The 14,161-nt window shown below is 32.5% G+C and overlaps 2 protein-coding genes across 2 annotated transcripts; one reads left to right on the top strand and one right to left on the bottom strand.

Moving 5' to 3' along the window:
• Positions 1-3,564: 3,564 nt before the first annotated feature.
• LOC110665551 (uncharacterized) lies at positions 3,565-4,610 on the top strand. Its single transcript, XM_021825736.2, has one exon. The coding sequence runs from the start codon at positions 3,815-3,817 to the stop codon at positions 4,415-4,417; it is 603 nt and encodes a 200-aa protein (XP_021681428.2). The 5' UTR covers positions 3,565-3,814; the 3' UTR covers positions 4,418-4,610.
• Positions 4,611-5,897: 1,287 nt separating this feature from the next.
• On the bottom strand, positions 5,898-13,561 carry LOC110665552 (histone acetyltransferase of the MYST family 2-like). The gene is made up of 9 exons (XM_058138808.1): positions 13,153-13,561; positions 12,091-12,179; positions 11,678-11,737; positions 9,445-9,654; positions 8,762-8,830; positions 8,209-8,370; positions 7,830-7,923; positions 7,015-7,157; positions 5,898-6,298 (listed from the first exon to the last, which is right to left on the bottom strand). The coding sequence occupies exons 1-9, from the start codon at positions 13,457-13,459 to the stop codon at positions 6,095-6,097; spliced, it is 1,338 nt and encodes a 445-aa protein (XP_057994791.1). The 5' UTR covers positions 13,460-13,561; the 3' UTR covers positions 5,898-6,094.
• Between the last annotated feature and the right edge of the window lie 600 nt (positions 13,562-14,161).

Here is a 14,161-nt window from a genome sequence, read left to right as displayed (position 1 = left end):
GTGGTTTCATTTCAAAGAATCACATCAGCAGCAAATGTGACGTCTCTTCATCCTGCATTGTTTATTGATTACATCACTATCTGGAACAGAAGCTTTGTTTATTTCATTATATTGTTACAAGTAGGTAGCTTAAAAGGACATGTTTAACATTTTTATTGTAATTGTTATTGAAAAAATTAAGAGTATTCAAAATAATTTAGAATTAAATTTAATAAGTTTTAATTATAAAAATATTAAAAAAATAAAATAATTTTTTTTCAATGATATTTAAAAATGTGTTTTTATTTAGAAAAATAATTTAAACGCTGCAAACTCAATAGCAAACAGATGTGAAGTCTTCTAGCAATGTCTTTTAAGAAAGACATCACAAAGCTATTTATATGTTCATAAAGTGACCCATATTGGATGATGAAGCTGTGTAGTTTATTAGAGGGTGGAGGAAGGAGGATGATTGTCGTGGGAATATGTACATTGTTTGTTTGAGCTGTACGGCCTCTCCATGCGCAGGCAGATGGGTTAGATTTAGATGATGAAAAGAAGAGTCTTTCTCGTGCATTACAACTAACATATGACTGAAGATAGGAGAGGTGATTAGATGAAGGGATAGGAAGCTTTCAATCATTTTGGGAAATGGGACCCTAAATAATTTAAGGCTCAGATATTTCAGGACATATGGTCGTCTATTCTAAGCTTCCAACAAGCACACACATTTACTAAATATTTTTATTTATTTATATCGTGGAAGGCATTGTCAAAACTCGAGATCAACTGAGATTTTCTTGTCTCTCATTATTCAGTGTAAGCAATAATATTAATCCAACAACTTGGGTTTTTTTTTTTAATTTAGTTTTTTTATGGGATTCAGAACTAGGACTATTTTTTTTTTCCTTCGTACATATGGTTAAATTTAGTTTTATAAATTGATTATGATATCGTGTATGTGTGTATTTTATCTATAAAAAAAAAATTATTATGATGCAGTATTTAAACAACTACAAACTCAGGTGTTAAAAAATTGATAAATCCTAAATATTTTTGAGGCTATTTTCGTAAATTCTTTTTATCAATAGATAAATGGGTTAATGAGTTGATGATAGAAATAAACATAGGAATCCACACACATGCACATTGTGTTTCAATACTTCAAGAATTGTTAATGTGAAATGGGTATTGAAAACAGGAAATGTAACGACTTTTCTGGAGAGAAAAAAAAAAAAGAAAATAATTGAAATTGATTGGTTCAATTCATATATATGTATATACCAAATGGGTGCACCTTTCACGTGCCTCGCACATGCGAGCAAGTATGGCGTGTCGGCTCAGCTGTATGCATCAATTATCTACCCTTTTTGGACCTTCTTCTCCGCACGAGATACGCATGTGATCTGTTCCCCACTTCAGGTTTCACTCAACTTACTGTTAAAGAGGATTAAAAATTTTGGAGTTTTGATGTTTTATTAGTTTTTTTCAATTCAATTTTTATTTTTTTTATTAAAACTATATATGAAAGAAATGTAGGACAATGGATCTTTTCATTGGAATTTAACCCATAAAGTATACATATATAATAAGATATATAAAGCCATAATACTTTAAATTTTGAAAACGTTTTATAAGTTTTGTAAAGTAGAATTAAAATATTTTTTAAATTCTAATCAATAAATCAAAGAGTATAAAGTGTATCACGGGATACTTACAAGGATTCAGATATATTATGAGACGTTTTACTAATCTAAGATATCACAAGATTTTTTTTATAAAATTTAAGTGTGAGATAATGAATTTAACCTTTTATAATTTTTTTAGTATAATTAATTTTAATTAAAATTAAGCTGAAATCTTATCATCTTAAAGATTTAATTGATAGAAATTAATAAACTGAAAATGTTTATTCCTTCTCATGTGGGTTGCATCGTTACTAATTAATTAAGTAATTATATGTTGATCTCTTTGACAGATGCTATTCATTTATTGATCTCATTTAAAGAAATGGATTTTGGATATCATATACTTGGATGGCTTACAGATAATGACAATTCTTCAATCATATAAGATTATGGAGAGCCAAACATTCTACGGTTATTTCTCTTTTTCCACAGGTTTCTTCCTCTGCTGCACGCCTGCACCCGAAGCGTTCTTGCTCTCTCTGTCCCCCCCTTAACTCCAGCAACTTTAACCGCTAGCCTTGAAACATAACTCCTCCCCTTGAAATATTGGCAACTGTAGCAACCGCTCTCCCCCTTTGCTCCATTCCTCGAAACATCGATAGCCATCGTTTGTGACCCCACTGCACTTCTCGATCGCCAAGTGCTTTCATCCGAATAAAAAAAGGGGGCATAATTTCATCCAATTTTACCCAATTAAAAAACGGAGCATAATTCATCCAATTTCAATTCAGTTCCTCCAATTAAACAGAATTGTCAAAGATCAAGACAAATGTAGAAAATATTAAACCCTCCAACAACAACAATTCAAATGGAAACCCAAGATAATGGACAATCCCAATCCAGCTTATCTAATGCTAGAGAATTTCATTGCCTGAATTCTTGTTCTAGGCCTTAAAGCTTCGACGATGAAATAATGTGTCTAGAGAAATCACTAGCTCGACGAGGGAAAACCACACTTTGTCAACTTTTTCTGACCAAACCAAAAGTGAAGAACCACTTCGTTCCTAGGATTTGGATTCACAACGATAGCAAAGAAGAAAAGAAAAAGATTGTGAATTTGAAAATATATAACAAGTGTGTAGAGGTGGCAAACGGAAAATGGAGAGGAACGATAGAGGTGGCAGTGGTGCTTATTGTGGTGTCTGGAGGGCCCAAGCCTTCGAGGTTTAAAGGAACAACGCCTGCTTCAAAGCCGACTACAATTATCAAGGAAGAAGTCAGCAAAGAGCAGAAGGGGGTAAGTGAACAAGGGTTGAAAAGCAAACAACATATTTAGCTTGTCATATCACGAACGGAATTGAGAGACCCATTAATTGATGGAATGAAAAGTGAAGGACTAAAACAGAATTTTGAAAATAGGAGATGCGGGATTAAATGTTAATTTATCCACAAAATTCATGACATATTTTGAGTTAATATGATGCAGAATGCAGAAAATATGAACCATCTAGCCAACAACCCATATGCTATAGTGTAGAAAAAGAGGAGACAAATGGAGGGTCAGCATATAATTTTACCAGTAGGAGATCGAAAACTAGGCATATTTTGGTTGGCTGTGGAAATGTACTAAGGGAACCTTTAATTATTATCATTATGAAGCTTAGCCTTTCTTTGAATTACGCAAACTCATACCTGCTAGATACCAAAATAGAGGTCTCCCTTTGTGGATGTTGAGGTTAATTTTTTTAATACTATTCAAGAAACTGAGCCCTCAATTGTCTTTATTTGCCTAATTTAAGTCTGTTGTTAGAAGCTAAATGAGGACTTTGAACGAACAGAAAAAAAAAAAAACCCTTATTTGTTCTTCTTGTAAAGGTATGAAACTTTGTTCCAATTTTGATATTTTGACAAAGTCAAGAAGCTCAAACACAGATCACATAAATATGAAAATCAAGAAAAAAAAAAAAAGTAAAAAAGAAACTCATGGCACACTCTCACGCTTATAAGGAAAAAAAAAAGGACTCGAGAAACTCAATGCTCCCTTAACCTTTTTAAGACCTTCACTGATTCTCTCTCTCTCTCTCTTTCTGTGGAAAACATAGCACCAAGAAGATTACAAAAACATCACCTGCTCTTCTTGTTTGCTATCCATCTGCTTATATCTCTATTAAAAGAGAAGTTAAGGACTTGGAAGGTCAAGAGGAAAGATGGGTAATGGATACAATCACCACCAAAACCTGCACCTCCATCACAAGGCCACATTCTTGCCCATGCTTTGTTCAAGACCATCCATCAAAGATGTGGTTCTACCCAAATTGGAGGATCGATCTATGTCTTCCTCCGCTGACCCTTTATCGCCGAAGATCGGTTGCATGGGCCAGGTCAAGAGACACAACAATAAGATAGTCGGCTTCCCTACTTCTAACAAGTTTAGCATCACCACCAGAAACGACAGTACTCCTGTCGTCAAGTACTCTAAGCTAAGGAGGATCTTCTCTGCCAAGAATAGTTTCATTGGCCTCACTATGACGTCGACACCAAATACTACAACTTCTTGTAGAAGAAGAGGAGAGAAGATCTTTAATGGTGCAAGAGGAGCCAAGATTGATAATAGTAAAGAGAATTCTGTTTCTATTAACATAGAAGATATGGATCCTCCTTTGCCTGTGATCAAGAAAGTGCAAAAACCAGCAGACGGAGCAGAAATAGACACTCTGTGGAAGAGGAGATCTGGTGGGCCTGCACTGAAAAATTTGCAGCTGCAACAAATTCAACTTAATAGAAATAATCTTGCACCAACTACTGTTTGATGAGCAATTCCAATGGGGAGGTGAGACAATGCATAGGAAATGTAAATGGGTTTTATCTATAATTTTTATTTTGTTATTTGATTGTTCAAATTTTGTGTTGTACAAGCAATCAAAGAACGGCGATGTAATATCAAGAATGTATACGGATATCTCTCTAAATGGTTATTTAATAGATCTAGCCTATTACTTAGTATTGTTATTAGTTTTTTTTTTTTTTCTTCTCTTTTCTTTCCCTTCTTGATCGGATTATTCATAGGCCTTGTGACATCATTTCTATTGAGGTGGTCATTACTGTCCTATTTTGTGTAGTGTCCATCCACATTACAAAAATCATGGCCAAGAATGAGCTGAATGGTGCATTTAAAGCATGATTGTACTTGAATTATATTGGCTGGTTTAATTTCATGGACTATCCTAAGCTTTTCTCTTAATTTAATTTATAAATTGAAAATCACTAAACTAATCAATTCATCACAATAAATATCACCACTGCTGTCGCAGAATAGACTTGAACTCACCCGCAGTAAATGCGAATTAATTATTCGTAAGTTTTCAGGATTGACAAAATACCAGATGCAAGTATCGCTTATTACAATTAATCGATTAGTTTAACTATATTGAGCTACAAATAGTTTAATTATATTAACTTTGTAATTGAAATTGAGTGATAATATTGAAATTAAGTAATAAATTTAGAGATCTAGGACTACAAAGATTTTGTTTTAAGAGATTAAAATGCTAAAAATACAATGAAGAAAGAGAAGTATTATAGAAAATATAACCTTTTAATTATAGAACTTATTAAAAAAAATATAAAATTACAAGTAAAATGGACACGTACAAATCAACCAAGAAAGTCAAGAAATTGACATGGAAGAAAAAGTCATGAATGAAAAGCAAAATGAGGAAAAAGAGGACATATAAGTATCGACACCATTATACAAATCCAAATGGCTAAAGGGAAGACTAGTGGACAAGTCTTAACCAAGAATAACGGGAAAGATAACGCTAGGACAATCACCTTCGACAAAATTCGCATCTAGTTAAAAGTTACAGTCGCACCTTTTAGCAACCACAGCATACGTTCCCTTACTCTGGCATTAATTTGAAGTGAAAAATAGTGTGACCACGTTCGGGTTTTGAGAATTTTGGCACTACTGTACAACTATTTCTTCAGTGAAAATGACAAGAAAAGGGCCAATAAGTTGTGAGAAAATTTGAAACAAATGGGACCTGTCAGCTATTAGAGTTACAACTAACAAGCACTCCAGACTCAGTCCCCTACTAACACAAAAAAGGATAAAATCGTGCGGCTAATGGCTTAAATGGGAATTTGAAGAAAATCTTGGCAGGCAGGAACTTCTCAGCTATTAAAAATGGTGCAATACCATAATTTTGACCAGAAAATAAAACCCAACCACAGAGACGTCCTACCTCAGGATCAAAGATTGCGAGGATCAAATCAGAAACATGCCAGATGTGTCTCCTTCTAAGGTTAGAGTTAGGTTACATTTCATTGCATGTATGGAGTAACAAACAAGGTCGCATAAAAAGGCACGTACCTAAGAAGCCCTGCGGCTCTCTCTTATATATTCACCTAATTTAATTTCCTAATAAGAGCTACATTTACACAGGAAAAGGTACAAATCAAATTACACAGCAATCATTAGTTCATAATCAACCCTGTTCTTTATAAGGAGTCCAGATCAATTTGCTAACATCAACCTCAAGACCACCACGGCCGGCAGCTTTTAGATGACGATCCAAGACTTTTGGATCTGCACAAATCACATGCTGACCCTTTCTGTACTGAATTAATTCTAGGCTCTGAAGTGTAGTCAAAATATCCTCCGCTTTGATGGCTGTCATGTCACTAAGCTCCTGTAAAAAGATTGGAGAAGAGTTATTGTCAATGAATATTGCACCAGCAACATAACCAAAAGTTGTGGGAAACATATGTACTCTAATATAGGGGCAATATCTTTTAACTACTGTCCATTAAAACTTATGGTAAACCATGATGTACCACTGACAATTTACTGAAAATTTTTTTTCCCTTCTATTTAAGGTCACTCCATCCTACAATGCACAGTTCTTTTTCTATCATGAAGCATTATAATATACACAAATAAATACCATACCAGATATACATTGTCAATGTAGAGTATTAGAAAAGAAAGGAATTAAAATATGCAGCAACAAAAGAAAATTCACCAATAAACAAGAAGAAAACAACAGGGACTTGCATATATGTCACAGGAAACACCACCAGGTCCACCCTAGACTTCACAGGTATGCGACTACTCTCCCCTGTGAAAGGGAGTTCCACTTGCAGGAAGAAAGAACCATAGGCAATTCCTATGTTTCTCTGGTTTCAGTTAACAGGTATGTCCAAGGTTATGTATGTTATAACCAGTAAAGATAGAACTCCTCTTAGAAAAGTAAAATTTTGCCTGTGATGGTATGGAAAGCAAAAAAGATGATGGTATCAACTTCCAAGGATGTCTCTACAGAACTAAAATTTTGAGGGTACAAAGGAGGACTTCATAATGCATGATATCACTTTTGATCATAATGAAGATGCAGACTACTAATACCTTGATAGAAATATTGCCCTTGTGCTTTTTCAAGATGTCCAAAAGAACTCGGGTCCAGTACCCTCTGTAGCTTAACAACCCGAGGTCAGAAAGCGGTCTTTCAGGTGTACCAACTTTACCTTCTTTCTTGGAAAGTTCATATGCTGCATGAGAAATAAAATCAGTAATCAAATATATATATATATATATATATATATATATATATATATATATATATATATATATATATATATATATATATATATATATATATACACAAAATGAAAAATCTAAACATTCATCTTAATTACATGGACAAGTTTAGAACTTGATGTTGGCACAGATTTTATAATTTCAAATTAATACAAGACCGGAATGGTGGTTGATTTGATTCCTTATACCAAGACCAATCACTGGCACAACAGGACAGTGGAATTCAGACACCAAAGAAAAAGGGTTAGCGGTCTCAGGAATTATCTAAGCAATCTTATTTTTGATTACTCATAACCACTTTGATAATAAAGCATTGGCAGATTATTGTGCCTTAAATCTTGACAGAATTCAGTGGCAGAGAACTTACAGAAATCAGTACTCCAAACAGCCATCTATAACTGAAGACTGAGTTAATAGAAGATGACAGTCATCTTAATTACACAACTTACCATCCTCTTGCATCCAATGTTGAGAGAACAATTTATCACAATTTGTTAAATTTTGTTCCCCTTCCCACCAACAAAATGTAAAAAATAAAAAAATAAATAAAAAAAGAGAGACATAATTTAGCAAGATACAGATTTACAAAAGCTGAGAAAGATATTAAATGGCAGAGAGCTTACAGAATGCAATTAAAAATTTTCCATAGCCTTTCCTTTGGTAAGGAGGAAGAGTGAGAATACATGCCAAATTATACGACTCCTCTGAATGCTTTTCCTGTATCATCATTATATATAAAAATCCTTGGTTATAATATTGTTTAAAGTTTCTGAAAATACAACAAAGTTAACAGAATATCATCTCAAAAGGTTACTCGAGTAATCAAGCAAACTGATAACTAAAAGCAAAGTCACATGCCTGAAGCAATCATATCTAATGAGTTGAAACATTTCACATGCTTCTTATGTCACTATCATTGCTCATTATAAAGCTTTCACATATCATAGATCTTTGTTAAAGCCAGCATTAGTGAACAGGCAATGATAAGGCACTAACAAATACCTTGGAAAAATATCCAACCATGTGGCATCCTCGATCATCACATTCACACAAAACATAGAATAGAAAAAGGTCCACGTCATAATAAAGGGTCTTGTGATCAAGAAACAGCTTTGCCAAATAACAAAGATTCTGGCCATAGACTTTGTTCTTTTTGCCATCAACCTGTGCCAAAACATTCAGTCAAAGCAAAGCTTAATCAGCTGCTGACTTCAGATTTGGCTACTATTTACGAAAAGAATGTGAGATCCTAATGTGAAGTGAAAATTGCACAGGAAGAGGAGTTGAGGGAGAAATACTAATAACAATAATGTATCCCACATTTTCCAAAACCAAATGTCAACTACGCTATCTTTCCAAAGTAAATTAACCTTTTTGTAAGAAGGAAATGAGAGAGAGAGAGAGAGAGAGAGAGAGAGAGAGAGAGAGCAGCAGTCTAGTTATAACCTATGATATATGATAACAGATAATCAACTATATATTCGGGCCAAAAACACCCGGAATAAGATATAAGAAATTTAATTAGTTTACTAGTTAACTCTCAATCATACCATACCTCAAACATTGACAATGTACCACTTCGATAAATCTCATCACCAGGGGGATGCTTGAGATCACACTTCCTCTACATAAACCAAATCAAGAAATTAGGGGAGAGAAGTAAAATATTAACCAGCCGTACAGCACCTACAGATGGCAATTTCATCCTGCTCCAAGCGGGCCTAGCCCAAGGAACCCAGTCCTACTAATGGTAGCAGGGCGAGGATGGATTTAAGCCACCCATCCATATTTTGCCCCCAACTTCAAAAATATAGTTTTATATAATAATTTTGAGTTGAGTAAATATGTGGAACCTTACTTATCTTTTAAGATATATCATTATAACTCAATATTATTCCTTTTGTTCTCAAACAATAACTTAACCATATAACACTCAATTTATGATAACATATGAATATATGACTTAGTTATTTACATAAATTTATAAATCACATAAAATTATAACTATGATGAAGAACAACCATGACAGATTGCTATGAATGATCAAAGACATCAGAACTTAGAAAATCAACATCTAGACACAACAACAACGACTAAGACTTAATCCCAAACTAGTTGGGGAAAAATCAACATCTAGACATGGATCAAAAATTAAGCTTAAAGACTGGCAGCATAGAACTCTTATTTAGAGACAATTTGAGCACTATAAAACATGGAAAAAATTGAGACACAGCTCACCATATGTCTTTGAAGCTGTTCTTTACGCTTCATGAAATTGAGGCAAAACTCACAAAAGTACAGCTTGACAGAATCATTGTATTCTGGTGGAAAGGGGGAGAAGTACCATGTCTCAATCTCATATCTCCCAAGTTCAATAGTGGCTATATTTTTCACTTTTGTGAATTCCTCATGTTCACGTAAACTAGCAGCATCAAGCTCCTCATGGCCCTGTAAATTATAAAATTCCGTATGGTATCAAATGGCCCTATATAATTCAAAATGTCCATGAGTATTTCGATCTATGACCTTTTTGACTTTTTCCTGCAGCTTGTCTCATTCCCTAATTCCATCAGTTAATCTTTCTTGTCTCAGATCTCATGTAATGATCATAGTTTCTGTTACTATGTTAGAAGACCATATACAATTCAATATGTTATATAATTAATTTTTACTATTCTATGTATTTCTTTTTCAATTTCAATTATTTATAATTACAATATTACAATTACACCTTAATTTTCCTAATTTAATTCTTAAAGCTATCCAAAAAATCCCTAAAGAAAAAATTCTACCAGTGAGGCATAAGTGTAATTAGTCTTTTCATCAATGACTAACGGCTAAATGTAAGATAAATAGACAAATAGATCATTTTGTAGACAATATATAATCTTATGGATTAACTAATAAAATTGTCAAAATCTAGGGACCAACTGATGTATAATGGAAATACATAAGGACCTCAGAGTAATTCACTCTAAATAATAATAATAATAATAATAATAATAATAATAATAATAATAATTATAATAATAATAATAACCTTGTTTATCTAATATAAATGTGCATAAAGAATAAATGTTGCTTAATCTATAAGCCAATGTTAGAGAGCATAAAGTAAACATATCTTCAGATGTTATAGCTTATAATTTTCATTTATTTAGTGATGCAGAAAACATGATATGGAAAATGAAAAAAATCAAATGTTTGGTGTGTGTCATATTCTTTTTCTTTTAAGGAAAAAAATAATAATAAATGAAGACTAACCTCAATTAAAGATCAGGGTAACTATTTTTTTTTTTAATTTTTATTTCATGTAAATGTAAAATTTTATTTGATCATGGAAATGTACTACGGGAATTTTATGTGATCGCAAGATTCCCAATAAGTTGAAAGGAAAATTTTACCGTACAGCCATACGACCGGCTATGTTATATGGTAGTGAGTGTTGGGCATTGAAGGAGTCATATGCGTCTAAGATAAGAGTTGCAGAGATGAGAATGTTAAGGTGGATGAGTGGCCATACTAGATTAGATAAAGTCCGTAATGAGAGTATTAGAGAAAAGGTAGGAGTGGTACCAATTGAGGATAAGCCGAGAGAAGGGAGATTGAGGTGGTTTGGTCATGTGAAGCGTAGACATACGGAGGCTCCAGTTAGACAGGTAGAGTACATTAGGTTAGAGGATAGAAAGAAAAAAAGGGGTACACCTAAATTGACTTAGAGGAGAGTAGTACAACATGACCTAGAAGCATTACAAATTTCTGAGGATTTAACCCAAAATCGTTTAGAGTGGAGAAAGCGAATCCATATAGTCGATCCCAAATTTTTGGGATAAAGACTTAGTTGAGTTGAGTTGAGTTGTAAATGTAAAATTTTATGATAGAAATTAGTAAAATAAAAAAATTGATCAAAATTAATATATATATAAATAAACTATTTTTATTGATTGATCAATCCAATTATTTTCAATTGAAATGATTACTAAAATAAAATCTATGTCCATCAAAAAATTAAAAAAAAAATTAAAATTAATAATAAATGTAAAATTTAAATTATTTTTTGGCAAACTAACTAATAACAAGGATAAATAATTAATGAGAATTTGCTTTTTCTCAATTTTTCAAAGTGAAGAGACTTAGGGAAAGGTTCATGTACGTTTAATCTAAAGATTAATAAATTTTTTATTTTTTATTTTTTATTTTATTAATAAAATATTTATATGTTAAATTTATAAAACAGGCCCATATGCAATGTACATATCTCAATTATATATATATATATATATATATATATATATATATATATAAAATCTTCTTGGGAGCAAACTGTAACTCATTTATGCCTCTTGCATAAAATAGGAAAGAGAATTCATGTTTCCAATGCTACTGAATCAAACATCATATTTACTGAAAAAATAATTCTATTAAGCAACAGTACAATAACATTTAAGAAGAACTTGAAACTTTTACATACCTCTACATGTGTTTCATCAATCTTACGTTTCTGGTGGCGTGTCATTTTCAAGCTTGTTACCTGGAAATACAATTAGCAAATCTTCTAATCAGATGGAAGAATGACGAAGAAGAAAAAAATGCTATCATCAGGAATCTATAGATATTATGGAAAGAATTATCACAATCCATGTTACTCAGACTAGGATATGACTATTATATACATGATGTCTAGCAGTCAAACTCCACTTCACCTCATTTCCCCCAAAATATTATATCTTTTGTACTGACTTAAAGAGTTCTAAATATGTTAAATACAACATAGATATTATATGAAAGTGAAAAGTCAACATGACTAATACCAACAAAATCTTAGTCTCTCAAACTAAGAAAACCATGAGGCAACGATAAACATTTAAAGCAACAAATAATTACCTTGTCTTCGACCTTCTCATCTATGACAGTCTCCACAGAATCAAGATCTAGCTGTTCAAGCTTCACCCATTCATCAAGCCTCCTATTAACTGCCAAAAGTGTGAATGTTAGATGATATGCCACAATTATATATATATATATATATATATATATATATATATATATATATATATATATATATATATATATGGTATCCAAATCCAATCATGTTAATATTGCGGTAAAAGTAACAAATGCAACAACAATTATATTGGAGGTATGCCAACAACATATATGCCCCGAGGCTTCAACAACCAACCTTGCTGCTGCCTAACAAATTCCCAGAGTGAATCGATAAAATAAGTAAGCACCCTAAGTTTCTTAGTCAATCAATGCAAAGGCAACTGTTGCACTCATTCCAGAACAATATATACAAAAAGCATCTATGAGTAAGTTATTCTTTTTACAGTGATTATCAATAGTTAAACATCATTCACGGTTCCAATTCTCTGTATGCATATATCACACCACTATATCATACATTTTAATACAACTTTGCCTTTTCTTCACTAGCACTTGTCTGCCCCAACGAGTTCCTTGTAACAATTTATATTCATTATCTATATCAGAATTGCCTTTCAAACAACCCAAAAAATACTTAATTTCTCCATGCTCCCATAAAATGATCGCCAAAAAACAACAGCACGGGCCTCTGTACGAAATGATGTGAAACTAAGTATTTGCTCCCCCAAGAGAATTCGCACGGGAAAAGAAGCAACAAAGGATAGACTTGACAAAGCTTGAATATAAAATGGTTTCATATCTGTTCACCTAAGAACAGACTTGAGAATTTTGTGATCCATATTTACATCTACAGATAATAATACTAGAGGTAAATAGTTTAGCTCATCTAGACCTCATATTCTGTTTTGACAACGAAGAAAATTTCTTCCTCCCCCAAACAAATGCCCCTCTCATAATTTCAAGCACAAAATATTAACCCAAACCCTAATTCTAATCCCAAGCATCATCATCAACAGCAAACAAATAGATTGGTACTTAAACAAACAGATTGGTACTTACACTCGGTGTAGTGAACGTAATACTCGTAATCGTTAGGTCCACCGCACTGCATCTTCCGGCGCTCAATTACCTTTACCTGGTGATACTTGCCGTCCCTCCAACGGCACATCACGCGAGTACCCACCTCTAGCGGTAGCATACTCACCCTTCTCTTCTTCAACGAGTCAGATTCCATCTGCGTCATTTCTGCGGCCGGAGGAGGCATTCCGTCGACAACAGAATGAGGTTTCTGGTAGCCGTCCACGGCGGCAGGGGCCAGATTTGCGGAGCCGTTCTCCGGATTTGTTGGTGTCTCTACGGAACCCATAGTCTGTTTCAGATGCTAGCCTCGAGCGGGCTCGTAGATCGACAAAATTAAAAAATTCGTTTCGAATGATTATTGTTGGGCTCCCGGGCCCATGATAAGTTTTTCTGAACTCCTTGGATTCCCCCGTCCTTTTGTACTAATCCACAAATACAGTTAAATATATAATGAAATTGTTTAATGGTTATTTTGTTTAAAATATAGTAATATTATTTTATTTAAAAAATTAATTTTATAAAATTTATGTAAAATAATATTTTATTTTTATTAAATAAATTTTTTCATAAAAAATCTGTTAACTTACTATTAAATGTGATATTTTTTATAAAAGTTAATATAATAAACATTATTTTAAATTGAGTTATTTATATTTTATATTATTAAATTTAAATAATATTATTTACTGTTATTAATTTAAAAATATTATTGTGTTATTTTATTTTATAAAAAATTATAGTTATATTTTTTTTATAAATTATCAATTTTTGTGTTAATTTAAATATTTTTTGCAAAATTATTACTTAAAATTACGTAAAATCAGATTTTTTTTTATGAATAAAGTAATTTTACCTTATTTATAATAAAGTAACCGTAAAATCTCATTTTAATCATAAATACATATGTAGCCTATAGATATTTTAAAAAAAAACCTTAAATTTGTTTTTTTTTTTATAATTTTTATGCAATTTTTACTTTTATTAATTT

The sequence above is a fragment of the Hevea brasiliensis genome, chromosome 16 (assembly GCF_030052815.1).
Source record: "Hevea brasiliensis isolate MT/VB/25A 57/8 chromosome 16, ASM3005281v1, whole genome shotgun sequence".
Classification (NCBI taxonomy): Eukaryota; Viridiplantae; Streptophyta; class Magnoliopsida; order Malpighiales; family Euphorbiaceae; genus Hevea; species Hevea brasiliensis.
Note: the sequence above shows the minus strand (reverse complement) of the source record. Positions and strands in the feature narration are given on the sequence as shown.